At 46.5% G+C, this 14606-nt stretch overlaps 2 protein-coding genes across 10 annotated transcripts in view; one reads left to right on the forward strand and one right to left on the reverse strand.

The window, feature by feature from the left end:
* LOC114602539 (cyclin-dependent kinase 11B) overlaps nt 1-10336 on the forward strand; it is a 143125-nt gene extending 132789 nt beyond the window's left edge. For 6 of the 7 annotated variants that reach the window (XM_077931335.1, XM_028740893.2, XM_077931336.1 and 3 more), the window contains 5 exons: nt 626-733; nt 1900-2016; nt 3033-3181; nt 4742-4931; nt 7065-7609. In XM_077931335.1, the coding sequence (XP_077787461.1) occupies nt 626-733; nt 1900-2016; nt 3033-3181; nt 4742-4931; nt 7065-7157 (657 nt within the window). In that variant the 3' untranslated portion in view covers nt 7158-7609. Of the gene's footprint in view, nt 1-625; nt 734-1899; nt 2017-3032; nt 3182-4741; nt 4932-7064; nt 7610-8642 lie in introns of those variants that run through there. The other variant, XR_013393577.1, reaches the window with a different exon arrangement.
* A 298-nt stretch (nt 10337-10634) lies between these two features.
* MMP23B (matrix metallopeptidase 23B) overlaps nt 10635-14606 on the reverse strand; it is a 28224-nt gene continuing 24252 nt past the window's right edge. For all 3 annotated transcript variants that reach the window (XM_077931344.1, XM_077931345.1, XM_028740894.2), the window contains 3 exons: nt 13296-13406; nt 12134-12260; nt 10635-11742 (listed from right to left, as the gene is read on the reverse strand). In XM_077931344.1, coding sequence (XP_077787470.1) covers nt 11568-11742; nt 12134-12260; nt 13296-13406 — 413 coding nt within the window. In that variant the 3' untranslated portion in view covers nt 10635-11567. The remainder of the gene's footprint in view (nt 11743-12133; nt 12261-13295; nt 13407-14606) is intronic.

Consider the following 14606-nt stretch of genomic DNA (forward strand, 5'->3'; position numbering starts at 1 on the left):
GGGAACCAGGCAGAGGGCCTTCTTGGTAGTGGTGCCTTCCCTGTGGAATGCCCTCCCACCAGATGTCAAAGAGAGAAATAACTACAAGACTTTTAGCCCTGTTTAGGGAAGCTTTTAATGTTTAATAGGTTATTGTATTTTAGTGTTTTGTTGGAAGCCGCCCAGAGTGGCTGGGGAAACCCAGCCAGATGAGCGAGGTTTAAATAATAAAGTTTGATTTATTTATTTATTTATTTATTTATTTATTTATGTCCAGCCTCTACTTGAACAACCCTCACCTTCAAAGAGCTGGCAAATTAGGGGCCTCTGGTATTTCAGCAGAAAGAGCATTTCACAATACTGTTTCCACCAATGTAAAAGCCCACCTCTCTATTACCAGACAGAGTGAGTGGACTTGTCGGGATGCGATCTTTATAAGATCCTGTTCTCAGACAGTTTGAGGGCTTTAAAGGCTTAGAAACGAGCGCCTTACTCAAACAAAAGCCAGGGCAGTGATACAAAAATCTCGTGGCTTTCTAGGGGCATGGAGCTGACTGCTGCTGAAAACCATATACCGGTGTAGAATTTAGCTTGTGGTCCCATATGTCCAGGCAGTTCTTAGGCTATTCCATTTCTTTCTCACCAGGTTGGAGACTTTGGGCTGGCCCGAGAGTATGGATCGCCTCTGAAGCCCTATACCCCCGTCGTCGTGACATTGTGGTACAGGGCGCCTGAGCTGCTACTTGGAGCCAAGGTTTGTGACTTATAGCCTTTCCTGCCTGGGAGTTTCCAAAGGCAGCTATTTTTCATCATTCCTATTTTAACATTTATCGTGGCCGAATGTACCGTGCAGCTGACGAGCGGCACTCGCTTGGTTGGTTTTCCTTATTAAGTTGAGTGACCTCAAAGTTTTATAAACCTCTATAATATTCACCCTTGGCCATCTTTTCCCTGTATTTTAAAACACAGCACAAATCTCCCTCCCCTCAAGATGATGATCCCACCCATATATTGGGGTGGGGGTGGGGAATAAGTGGAGAAAATGGACGCTGCTTGACTCAAGTGCCAAATGATAACCTGCCATCGTGACTTACCATATTTTTCGCTCTATAAGACACACATTTTCCCCTCCAAAAATTAAGGGGAAATGTGTGTGCATCTTATGGAGCGAATGCAGGCTCCTTGGCTTCAGCGATAGCAACGCGAGTGTCAGGGCTGCCTCAGGTCCCAGCTCAGGTCCCCTTCAGCAGTCTAAGCGTAACAGACGTGGGGCTGCACTCCTCGGCTGTGGAGTGTACAATGAACTGCAATAAATATCTTTGTATATGAACTCGAGTTGGCGTTGGTCTCTTGTGAGCTGGGACCTGAGGCAGCCCTGACAGCGAGCCTCCGAAGCACAGTGGGAGCGCTCCTCCCGCTCTCCGGAGGCTTTGCGTTGCTTTCGCTGAAGCCTGGATAGTGAGAGGGGTTGGTGCTCCACGCTTCAAAGATAGCCTCCAGAGGCTTCGGGTTGCCTTCACTGAAGGGTAGGTGCCCCTTCAGCTAAGCGGGAGAAGAAATGGAAGGGGCTCCATTTTTCCTGCCGCTTCGCTGAAGGGGCCCTGCGCAGAGAGGGGGGATTTTTTTTTTCTTGTTCTCCCCCTCTAAAACAAGGTGTGTCCTGTGATCGGGTGTGTCCTGTAGAGCGAAAAATACGGTACCTTTTCAACCTCACCCATTCAGCAGCACAGTTTTGGAATTGTTGCCGTGGACTCTTCGCTCCCCATGCTGCAAAACGAAAACAAAAAACCCTTCCTTGTTCCAGAAATCTTCACATGCCTGCATGCCACACCATACTGATCTGCCTTGACCAAGGCAGCCATGCTTGGCGGCCCACAAAATTGAGCAACTAACTTAATTTCTTATTGTCCTGCTTTCCAGGAATATTCCACAGCCGTCGACATGTGGTCCGTGGGTTGCATATTCGGAGAGCTGTTAACCCAGAAGCCGCTGTTTCCAGGGAAGTCGGATATTGACCAAATTAACAAAGTTTTCAAGGTATGCCCTTAAACCGTCACACAAACACACACACTGCCTCTCTCATCAGATATTTGCGTAATGCCAAACAAAACAAAACAAAACAAAACAAAATAGGTGCTAGCTTTCTCTTTTCTGCTGCGAAGACCCCCTAAAGAGATGTTGTTAATTCCCTGTTTTTCTCTTGATGATATTCCGGCCCCCAGTGGGTCGAAAAATAAGATGCTTGCTTTTCGATCCAGTGTGCTTCCTTTATTGCTAAGCAAGTGGCTTGGCAGGCTGTCAGTGTCTTGCTCTCCACCTGACATGGTTTGGATGGCACAGACATGCATTTAGTGACTCACTAGGAGCTGTAGGCAACTAGAAATTCCTTGTGGGCAAGCAAACCTTTCCAGTGGGCTCCCCCCCCCCCCGCCCTTGTTCATGTACTGACTGCAGAAGAAGGAAACTCTTTTTCTTTCTCCAACCCACATAGAAATGCAGTGAGTCTTAATTTTTTTACTAGCTGAGCAGTGGCTTTTTGTACCCCATGGTAGATACTTTTAGGGTGTAAGGCAAGGAGCCCTAACAGTATTGTAGGGCTGGAGCCAATGAGAACTCACTCGACTTTTGTCCTCACCCTCCATCCTGCTGAGTTCTACAAAGGCCATACTGACTCGGAGGAGGAGGAGGAGGGGGGGGGGGGAGAAGCTGACAGACCATGCCTTCCTCTGGACTAGTTTTAAGGTAGGGGCTGGCTGAGGTCAGACTGGATTTTCAGTAACAGAAGCCCAAGTCACTAGCAACAGATGCACACCAAAAGCCACAAAAATTCCTAACAATATATTGCCCAAATGGGATGATACTTCCTGGTTTTTCAAAACTTTTGTTCTCATTTTGTCTAGGATCCCTGTTCCATTTTCTTGACCTCCACTATTTTTGTCCACAGACGATCCTCGGTAGTATCTTAATGACTGGGGCAAGGGGAGAAGGGTTAGGGTTGAGTCATTTTAAGCCAGCTTCCTTACATGGTTTTTCATAATTATTCTTTCTGGAAGGATCTGGGAACCCCCAGTGAGAAAATCTGGCCTGGGTATAACGAGCTGCCAGCAGTGAAGAAGATGACGTTCACGGAATATCCTTACAACAACCTCCGCAAGCGGTTTGGGGCACTCCTCTCAGACCAGGGATTTGATCTCATGAATAAGTAAGTCCGTAAGAATATCAAAAACGTAAGATGAGCCCTGCTGGATTGGACCAAAGACCCATCTAGTCCAGCATCCTGTTCTCACAGTGGCCAGCCCAGTACAGGAGGAGGTAGAGCATAGCCGTCATGACTAGCCATCCTCCATCAAATCCCCTTTTAAAGCTGTCCAAGGAGAGAACCATGAATTAGAACATTAGAAGAGGCCTTTTGGATCAGGCCCATCCGGTCCACTTTCCCCATTTGTAATTCGCAGCAGCTGGTTTTCAGCTCCCTCCAAGAGTAAACTGCTTTGAGGTTTTAGAGTGGTACCTTGGGTTACAGACGCTTCAGGTTACAGACTCCGCTAACCCAGAAATATTACCTCGGGTTAAGAACTTTGCTTCAGGGTGAGAACAGAAATCGTGCGGCGGCAGCGGGAGGCCCCATTAGCTAAAGTGGTACCTCAGGTTAAGAACAGTTTCAGGTTAAGAACGGACTTCTGGAACGAATTAAGTTCTTAACCCGAGGTACCACCGTATTACAATATACTATATAATTTGGAAAGTTGTTTGTCTGTCTGTTCTCTGCATTCAGACACTCCTGAAGTTATGGCCACCCAGTTTGGCGTGATGGTTCCTAAGATGTAGGAGTGGGTTTCAGTCTCTGTTCTAATACTGTTGGACACCATTCTGAGTCAAGATGGTGGACTGAACCCTTTCAAACGGCACTGATTTAGACACCTCTAGAGATGCCACCCCCTGCTTTGGCACAGTGGTCCCTGAGATGAAGGGTTGGGTTTTGATCTATCTATGTTTGGGTACCATTGGGTGCCATGTTGAATCAAGATGGCGGGCTGACTGGTTTTAACCAAATTTGGCAGGAGACCAGCAAATCGCAATATATCCGTTAATGAATCTCAGTGCGGTTTCTTTGTTTATTAGAATTCCTGAGCAATGCTGCATACTTTCTGCTAGTTAATGAATAAATAAATAAATAGGCAGCACAGAGAGAGCACAGTGATCATGGCTAGTAGCCATTGATAATAGCTTTATCCTCTATGAATAGCACCACATTCAAGAGGCAGATGCAGCCCAGCGTTGCAGGGAAAATTGAGCCGCTTGGGTAAGGTTCTGACCCTAACCCACCCGACCTCGAGGCATATTGTGATTGCTACACACACACACACACACACACACACACACCCCAGATGCCATGCCATAGCAATTCTTCCCGGTGGGGAGTGAAGTGGTGTATGAAATTGTGCTAAGTGAACAATTTGCAAAAAAATCTTCTTTGGCGGCATCCGACTTCATGCTCACCCGCATTTTTCTGCCCCAAGCTGCCTGCTGCTTTTTTCCAGCACAGCAAGCAAATCGTCAGACATGAGAATTTGAAGTTCTGGGCCCCTGCTATGTTTTGTTTCTAAAAGGGCTTTCAGTGAGCTCTCGTCCAGGTAAAATAGAGGCAGCTTGGCATTGCAGGGTGGCTGCGGTTCATACTTGCCCACTCTGGCTCACCTCTCCTTCTGAAATTCATTTTCTTCGTCATTCCCATCAGCTCATTGTGCTAACCCTTTTCCAGGTTCCTGACGTACTACCCGGGCAGAAGGATCACCGCTGAAGACGGCTTGAAGCACGAGTATTTCCAGGAGACGCCGCTGCCCATCGAGCCGTCCATGTTTCCGACGTGGCCAGCAAAAAGTGAACAGCAGCGAGTGAAACGTGGGACGAGTCCACGGCCGCCAGAGGGGGGCTTAGGATACAGTCAGCTGGTAAGTTTCCTTGTAGTTGGCGAAGCTCTGTGTAAAAATTCACCAGCCTAAAAAGGCCTGTGTTTTAAAAGTTTCTGGACCTTATTGAAATTTTCAAAAATGAAAACCCAAGGTGGAAGATGGTGCACTTTAAGTCTGTAATGCTTCCAACATAACTCCCCCTTTATAGGTAAAGGTAAAGGGACCCCTGACCATTAGGTCCAGTCGTGGCTGACTCTGGGGTTGTGGCGCTCATCTCGCTTTATTGGCCAAGGGAGCCGGCGTACAGCTTCTGGGTCATGTGGCCTGCATGACTAAGCCGCTTCTGGTGAACCAGAGCAGCGCACAGAAACGCCGTTTACCTTCCTGCTGGAGCGGTACCTATTTATCTACTTGCAGTTTGACGTGCTTTCGAACAGCTAGGTTGGCAGGAGCAGGGACCGAGCAATGGGAGCTCACCCCGTCATGGGGATTCGAACTGCCAACTTTCTGATCGACAAGTCCTAGGCTCTGTGGTTTAACCCACAGCGCCACCCGCATCCCCTTTATCTGTACGTTATGTCAATTTTATGTTCTCATTCTTTGACCAAGATGACGTAACCAGATGAAGAAGCTCTGGGTGTGCTTGGTTTCTGAACAGCCTTTTTCTTTTCAAAGAGGAGGAAGTCACAGTCTTCCTTCTCTGGGCTGTACCAGGGGGGAAGAACAGTTTTGAACGCTCGTCTTGCGTCCTTCCAAGCAAGAGCAGAACCAGATGCTCCTAAGCCAGGAAGGAGAGGTGGAACACAGCTTTCCTGGAACCAACTTCGCCCTCTTCAAAATGACCATGTGCCACCTCTTTCTACAAATTATGCAGGCCATCCTTGCCCCAATCTGATGCCCTCCAGATATTTGGACTTACAGCAGGACCAGTGGCCAGGCATGATGGGACTTGTACTCCCAACAACAGCTGGAGACTTGAGTTCGAGAAACACTGGTCTACACTGATAGCAGTTTTCAGAGGGTTCAGGCATGCGACATTCCTTACCCTACCAGGAGATGCCAGCTGGGATTGAACCAGGGACCTTCTGCATACAGGATAGATTCTCTGCCACTGAGCTATCGCCCTTCTCCAGCAGCGCTGTTAACAGGAAGAAGGGCCTGTTACATAGCTCAGTGAAAGAGCACTCCTCTCGACATATAGAAAAACCCCTGTTTCAGTCAGTCCTAAGGATCAGAGATAGCAAGCCGCCTCCTTCATCTCTCCTTCAGAGGTGGCTGGCAGCAGTTAAAAACTCACTGCTAAGCCTGCTGCTAGTGCTCATATTGCAACCACTATCTCAGGGGTCAGCAAACTTTTTCAGCGGGGGACCAGTCCGCTGTCCCTCAGACCTTGTCGGGGGCCAGACTATATTCTGGAGAAAATATATATGAAGGAATTCCTATGCCCCACAAATAACCCAGAGATGCATTTAAATAAAAGGACACATTCTACTCATGTAAAAACACACTGATTCCCGGACCGTTCACAGGCTGGATTTAAAAGCTGATTGGGCTGAATCTGGCCCCTGGGCCTTAGTTTGCCTACCCATGGACTATTCTGTCTATCTTGTTTCCCCCCCCCCCCCCCACTCCCAGACAGTGGCTGCATTTGGCATGGTAGGTTTGCAACCGGCGCAGGCCTTATCTGCTGGCAGGTGGCGCTGTTGCTTTGTGGAACGCTTAAAGAATATATGTGAGATAGAGCCTTTTGGATCAGACCAAAAGGCCTCTCTAGTCCATCATCTTCTTCCTCACCATGGCTTGGGGGAAGCCCACAAGCAGGGCCTGAGAACGGTTGCCCTTTCCCCACTGTTGTCTCCCACAGACTGGTACACAGTTGAAAACCTGTGCGTGCCTATAACCATCGCAGCTTGCTAGCTGTTGCCTGAGCTCCCCTCTTCGACTCATAAGCCTCATTCCCTTCTCGAGTCATCTTAAACTGGCAGCTATCGGTGCATCTTGTGGGAGTGAGTTCCGTAAGTTAACTACGCACCGTGTGACAAAGTCCTTCCTTTTGTCTGTCTTGAAATCTCCCACCATTCAGAGGCCTGACATTCTTAGAATCTCCTTATCTGCAGCCGACTGTTGGCTAGTGAAGCATCTTAAGTTCGCGTATCTGTTTTGTCATTCTAGGGTGACGATGACCTGAAGGACACCGGCTTCCATCTTACGACCACAAACCAAGGGGCATCAGCCGCGGGACCAGGCTTCAGTTTGAAGTTCTAAAGCGTAAGGCGAAGCAGTGCAGGAAGGAGACTGGGAGAAGCCAGAGGGGAAGCGAACACTTTGCTTTTCTGCTCAAGCTGTTGGCAGGCGTGTCGACAAGCGCTTGCCGTGCAAATCCACTCCTCTCGGGGGGGAGGGGTGTGTGTTTGTTTTTTGCAGGGTGTCACCTGCATATGTGAAAAACGTTCTTCCTGGATCTGGCACAAAAAGTCACTGCGATTCCATTTCAAGGATTGGAATTAATCTGAATAGCCAAGGACTCTTTTTTGCAAAAAGAAGAAAAGAAAAGGCAAAACAAGAAAACAAAATCCCAACGAACTTGAATGGTACAGTTTTGGAAATGATTTTTTTTAATTTTATTTTCTCTTGTTTGTCTTCTACTCTGGATGGGATTTTTGTTTTTGTTTTTGCTTGTACATTTGTAGAATAAAGAAATACAATTTTTAATTGTTTACCCCGTGTAAAGGAAACTCTTCTTCACTAGTGCCAGACTTGGAAACAGGAAATGATTTGCACAGAGGCACGCAGATCTTCACCCCTCCTTCTTTTTCACCATTATCAGCACTTTTTTTCTTTTTCTTTTTTGCACTGCTGTGGTTTTCCTCGGTTTCACTTCTGGAAATCGAATTACATTTCCAGCAGGGGAATAATTTGTCCAGCTTGCATTTTGAATGTGTACATTTTCCTTGGAAGTTTTGTGGTGCAATGCTGAGTAGCATGTCAAAATGCTTAGGGGCAAGTGTGTATGAGGCCAATGATTGATGGCAGATGCCTGCTAAGTTACTCTGGAGGTTGCTAACCCACCAAAGTCTGGGAGGATGAGTGCTTTTGTTTCTCTCTCTCTGCCTCCCTGTCTTCCATCCTCTCTTCCCCTCAAGTGCAGAAGAGCAGGGCTGCCAGGGAAGCACCTTTGATGCTCACCATGAAATTGTGCAAAGTACAATACCCTTTGATTGCTCCCAAGAGCACAGGATCATTCTGTTGCACAAGCTTGTTGCAAACAGATCAAGAGACAGCTGAGGAGAGGACAGCCGGAGTCTTTGAGTTCTGACTCTGACCAGCAGCCTCAGCCTGCCGGTTACTTTTTATTGCTAATCCACAGAAATGGGTTCACGTAGCTGTAAGGGACAGGCACGGATGATTGTATCCAACTTACTTTTACTCCCAGTAGACTCATCCAAATTAGTGGACCTAAGTTACTTGTGTCTATTCATTCTCAATAGGTCTCTACTCTGAGCACGACTCTCACAGGTTACAAAACAAAGCAAATGCAGATATCAGTCCCTCGATAAAGCAACTCTCCCCACTCGCCAAAGGTGTTGGGGACTGTTCAGTTGAGGCAGCTTGTTCTGCAGTTGTTAAAACTGTCCTTAAATGAAAAGGAAAGGATGGTGTGTGTGTATATTTCATATATATATTAGAAGTTATACCAAGTAATTGGGGACCGTAATGCACTGAAATTGTTCCACTGCATCTTCCTGGCAGGTATTTAAACAGAGAGAGTGGGATGGCAGCTGACTCGCTCGCAGAGTACATTTCTGTCAAATTTTCATTTATGCCGCCCCCATGGACTAGAATATCATCAGGTACCCTCTTTTCTTTTTGTCTCTTCCTGTGGATCCAAGTTTGTTGTCCAGGTACCTCTGTTGCCTTCCAAGATCTGACGAGAATTGGATCTGATCAGTGTTAAAAACACCCATTTTAAAGCAGAGATGAGCATGTGGCCTTTCAGATATTGGAATTCAACTCCCATCTTCTTGACTGTTGGGCCGTACTGGCTGGGGCTGATGGGTCTCACAGCAGTTGGAGGGCCGCTGGTTGCCCCACCCCCTTTTCACCACCACAGCTGGAAAAACTAGATGACTTTCCACCACCCCCAACCAGAAGCCTGCCATTCTTGGAATCTCCTTATCCACAACACATCCAACCCAACTTGGTTGAAACATGTATGGGATGCACTTTAAATGAACAGTGTAGATTTGCCCTGAGACTGTGTGAAATTGATTTGCCAGGCTGTCGGCGTGCAAAGAAACCTGCATTGGGTGCAGAGTTCTGCATCTTGAAAATCTCAGGGATAACCGCTTCAATTCGAAAACACCAGCGGTGTGAGAGTTTCTAGTGACAGTGGAAATAACGCTTGGAAGTAGGTTGGCTACTGAAATTTCATGTGGCAGAATAAGGTGGCTGGAACCTAGAAACTTGCAGCAGAACAAACCCAGCTCAGCCTTGTCTACTCAGACTGGCAGCTGCCTTCTAAGATCTCAGGCTGTGACCTTAACCCTGGGACTTTAGGTGATGGGCAGGTAAGAAATCCGATTCATAATAATGAACAAGGATGATACTGTTTGAGCATATCTATGCATGCACTCTTGACATGTGCTGTATGCGCATGCTCCACTGTGATGTGGCCAATTTTTTTGGCCACATGAAGCTCTTGGTCAGAATCAAGTTCATATTCCTCCTTTAACTTATTTTTGTACATTCACCAAGCAAGGCATTTTGTTTTGATCCTGTTCTGCTGGGTGTGAAACCAGCAGAGGGGAGCGTGGGGTTTTTTTTTGTACTTTTGCGGAAGAAATATAATCATGACTTGTACATAGTGTTTTCATGTAACGTCAATGGTTTTGCTACTCTGCTGGAAAATGTACAGATATTTATACTTGTGTACAGCTGAAATGTTTTGGGGACTTCGCAACATTCCATTGGACGTGTTGAAATATGCAAATGCACAAATTCAGACTGTGTGTGTGGAAGCCAGCCTACTGTACCCAAAGGTAATATTTACACCCATAGCTCCGCCCACTTTTGTCTTTGGCCCCACCCACCTCTAGCAGGTGACCCTTTGGCAGAAAAGGGTTGCCCACTGGGTGTGCTAGGGATGTCCTCGTAAACCTGGCGTTGTAGTCAGAGTAGGTCCATTGAAATCAATAGACCTAAGTCAGGCTGGTTAATTTTAGTGGGTCTACTCTGATTAGGGCCACACCCATACCACACAGCTTCCCCCAAAGAATCCTGGGAACTGCTGTTTCTTAAGGCTGCTGGGAACTGTAGTTCTTGGGCAGGGAGAAGCTATATACTTGAAATGTGTGTTAGATCTGTGGTATGGATGTGACCTGGGACTTGTTCGCTTGTTTGTTTGTAAGTTGCTTTGGGCTAATAAATAAAAACGTTAGATACAACCCCATGCTTCCCCAGATATTCTGCCGCCAGAGGGAAGCCAGCTGTCTGTACGTCTGATCCTTTTGACTGAAGATGGAAGGGGGGGGCTATTCCCTCTATGAATAATTATGTACTGTGATTCATTTCGATGGCTTCGCGAATGCAGGAGGGTAAGGTAATTACAGGTCAAGAAGGGTTTTAACGCAAACATGCAGCTGTCTGCCATTGCTCTCTTAACCTAATTTATTGGGGGCATCTGGTTTTCTCTTAGAATGATTTGCGGGCAGCATAATTTCTACATCAACGACAAGAATGACGGCAGAGTCAGGAAGCGCTTTATTCAAACAGGAGAACCGCAGTAATTTACCAGTGAAATTCCTAGAGCATCAAGTGTCCTTTAGCTTTCCAGAAGCTGTAGACAGCTCTTCAAGAGGCTCGACCGACGGATAAGTGCATCACAACATATGCAAGGAATTTGACAGTGTTTCATAAGCTTGCTTGAGTTGCCATCACAGAAAGCAAATCAGAGAGTTGATGGCTCATGGTGGATAAATCTTTTTTGTTACTCTGAGGAATACGCGATCTTTACACCTAGGAGCTACGTAACATTTTCAAGTGCCGCCGAACTACAATTCCCACCAGCACCAGCAAGCAGGGAGTTGTAGCACAGCAACAACTGGAGGGCCAAAGGTTTCCCCCCCCCCACCTGCTTCTACATCTTACCATTTCATCGCTTTTGTAAGGAAAATCAATATCAACTGCAGCAATAGCAATATTGCAGCTGAATTTATTACCAAGGTGACATTTCAGTTATTCTCCATCTGGTAGCCACTAGGCATTTCCACTTCCCAAAGCTGTTGGGACCTCCCCAGACGTAGATGTCCACAGGTGTGTGGGCTTTGTTTGAGCCCCCCCCCCCCAAATACATTTTCAGACTATCTTTTCATAACAGTAGCAAGAAAAACAAAACATCCATTCTAGTTCCCATCTCTTTGACCTGCTGAAACTTAAAATATACAGAACAGATGAATGGTGTACTCATCTTCTTTTGGAAGCGGTAATCTGTTGGGGAGGAAGGCCCAGCCTCCCCACACATTGCCCAAGCCAACACCTGTGGATGGGCTTTGCTGTTTTTAAGATCGGGTGCACTGCTGAAAGTTAGATATACAAAACAACAGGCAGAAAAGAGGAAACCCAACATGGGACAGAACCACTTGGGCTATACCAAAGTCCTTTGCAAAGGCTTCCCTCCTAGTGCTTCAGCCTGACCCTCCAGGAATAGGTGGTGAGGATCTGAGACTTTTTCTTCACTACACAAGTATAGGTCCCTTCATTGATGACGTTGGCTATGATGCTCATGTGGTCGTCATTCAGAGACAGGTATCCCGGATAGGAGTATTCCAGAAGCTCCTTCTCTTTATACCAGCTGTGTGTGGGAAAAGCAAGAGGGGAAGATTGATATTCACCAGGTTTGATCCCTTTAACCATGCCCTGGAGTCCTGTGCCCAGTTCTGGGTGCCTCATTTTAAGGAGGATATCGACAAGCTGGAACATGTGCACAAGAGCGTGACTGGAACCAAGGAATGGTTGACTCAGTATAAGTCAGCTTTCTATGTCACCCCTGGTGCTGGTTGTCCCTAATTCAAGGTAACCCGCTTTCCTGCATTGCAGGGAGTTGGACTAAATGAGCTTTGGGATTCCTTCCAACTGCACAATTCTAATGATTCCCAAAGATCACCTACAGACACACATTCCAAACCAAAAAGTTAAAGAGACATGCATGCATGTCTGGCTCAGCCCTAGGTGAGATTACTTACTAAACTTTGCCTTTTTTATGAATGATCTTCTGGCCACAGCGGAAGGTAACGTTCCTGCCTTCGGGAACAATCCTCGTTTTCATCCTCGGGGGAAGCGGCGTCGGCATCACCGTTGGGAACGGGAATTCTGCCGGCAGAACAAGGAAGGGAAGGGAGAGCAAAACAAAAAGGACATATTGTCAGCTCCGAGCTACAGATTTAGGATTACGCGATTGTTTTCCTGCCGTTGTCTTACTAATTTTGAAAATTGAGGAATCTCGGGGAAGGGCTGGAGTTCAGTGGTTAGAGCATCAGCCTTGCATGTAGAAGGTCCCGGGTTCAATCCCCAGCAGGGTTGAGAGAGACCCCAATCTGAAAACCTGAAGAGCTGCTGCCAGCCAGTGTAAAAAACACTGGGTTGAAAGGCTCCCCACGGATCAACCCCCTGCTGCAATGCAGGAATCACATCTTAAGAATCTCCGAAGCAACTGCTACTGAGCCAGGTTCAAGGGCCTTGTCTTAACAAAGCCCTGAACAGCTCAGGGACCACATGAACCCTTATATTCTGGTTTGATAACCTGCAAGAGCATAGCTGGTCATTCCCCCAATTGGTGATGCTAATTTGAAATCAACACAAATGCAGCCTTTAGTGTCATTGGCCCAGTCATGTGGGAACTCAGCCCATAGAGATTCATCAGGCACCTTGTTTTTCAACTTTTAAATGCCTGCTGAAAACTTTTCTATGCCTCCAGGCTTGCGCAGGCAATTAACAAACAAGAATTATCCGATATCTGATCTTAAATGTTTTAATGGCTTCATGAGTGGTTGTTGTAAACCACTCGGATTTTTTTTAAAAAAATGAGTAAAGGTATATAAATATGCTATTAAAAATACACGATCATATTATCATTTATGAATCACTTCCCATGAGGCATCCCATCTTCCTAAACTCTCTTGGATATTGCATTCCAAACACCAGAGAGAGACTCCCAGCTATCAGGAGAATGTAGCCTGTCATTAGCTCCCATTAATAAAATATCAGCCCATTATCTTGGACAGGCCAAGATATCAGCCTAGCAAAAGCGAATTCTCCCCTAGCGTCTATTGCTTATAAATATATTATATATCCCTTTTAGAAGCAGATATCATTGAATGCAAAATCCAAGCAAAGTATATTCATTACCTGAGCAAAAGCCACAGCTATACGGACAATTTTTCTTCATAAACTTCCTGCGCGTTTTGCAGTAGCCTTTCTGAGACCATGAAGGACATATGAAGATTCGATCTTTACAGCCTGAAATAGGAAGATTCATTAAAGGTGGCAATGAAAACTTTTTAAAAGCTTTGATTTCAACCGATGTTGGTCCTGTCAACGGAATTGTACCCACATATTTACTTATTGGAAGCATTTTTTAAATCCTGCTTTTCAGCTGAGAAAGGCTATACATGAGTGGCTTACAGATATCAGTGGTAAGACAGCCCACACCTTCAGGCTTATGAAATAGCATAAAAGGAAAAGATATGGGGAGGGAGGTGAAAGAAAGAAAGCTCAAGGCACCAGTGGCGTAGCGTGGGGGGTGCAGGGGGGGCCGGCCGCACCGGGCGCAACATCTGGGGTTAGGGCAAATCCACAGGTTAGGGGGCGCAAATCCACAGGTTAGGGGGCGCAAATTACTTGCCTTGCCCTGGGTGCTGACAACCCACGCTACGCCACTGCAAGGCACTAGTTACTGGGTAAGGGTTCCTGTAGCAACCAGCTGGCATGAAAAACTCTTTCAGCTGAGTCTTTAATTTTTCTTTGTTCCAGCAGTTGAAAAAGCATGCTTTGGAGGGTGGATAGTTTGAGTGGAAGAAGCATATTTACAAATATACAGTGGTACCTCGGGTTAAGTACTTAATTCGTTCCGGAGGTCCGTTCTTAACTTGAAACTGTTCTTAACCTGAAGCACCACTTTAGCTAATGGGACCTCCTGCTGCTGCCACGCTGCCGGAGCACGATTTCTGTTCTCATCCTGAAGCAAAGTTCTTAACCTGAGGTACTATTTCTGTGTTAGCGGAGTCTGTAACCTGAAGTGTATGTAACCCGAGATACCACTGTATGTGGAAAACTTGCCAGGTCACCAGAATGTAAGAAGACTCTTGCTCCACAAAGTGTTAAGAGTCATGCATCCATTGCTCCGCCTACTTTTTTCCTCTGGTCCCACCCACTTCTGGCAGGTGGCCCTAAGAGACAATCCACCCTGCGGGTCTGCAAAAATGCCCCCCCCCCCCGTGTTTTACATCCGCCACTGGAGATCCTGAGTGGAGCAGGAACATTGGCCTACCTCCAGGTTCCCTTCTGACCCTGACTCTTAAAAGATGCCCAAGTCAAAGGAGAAAGGGGAAGGAAATAAATAAACCTGACTGCATCAGCAAGGCTAAGATCATATAATACATTAGAACAACCCCCCCCCCCCAAAAAAAAAAGAAGGAAGGAAGGAATATCAAGCTCAGC

The sequence above is a fragment of the Podarcis muralis genome, chromosome 7 (assembly GCF_964188315.1).
Source record: "Podarcis muralis chromosome 7, rPodMur119.hap1.1, whole genome shotgun sequence".
Taxonomy (NCBI): Eukaryota; Metazoa; Chordata; class Lepidosauria; order Squamata; family Lacertidae; genus Podarcis; species Podarcis muralis.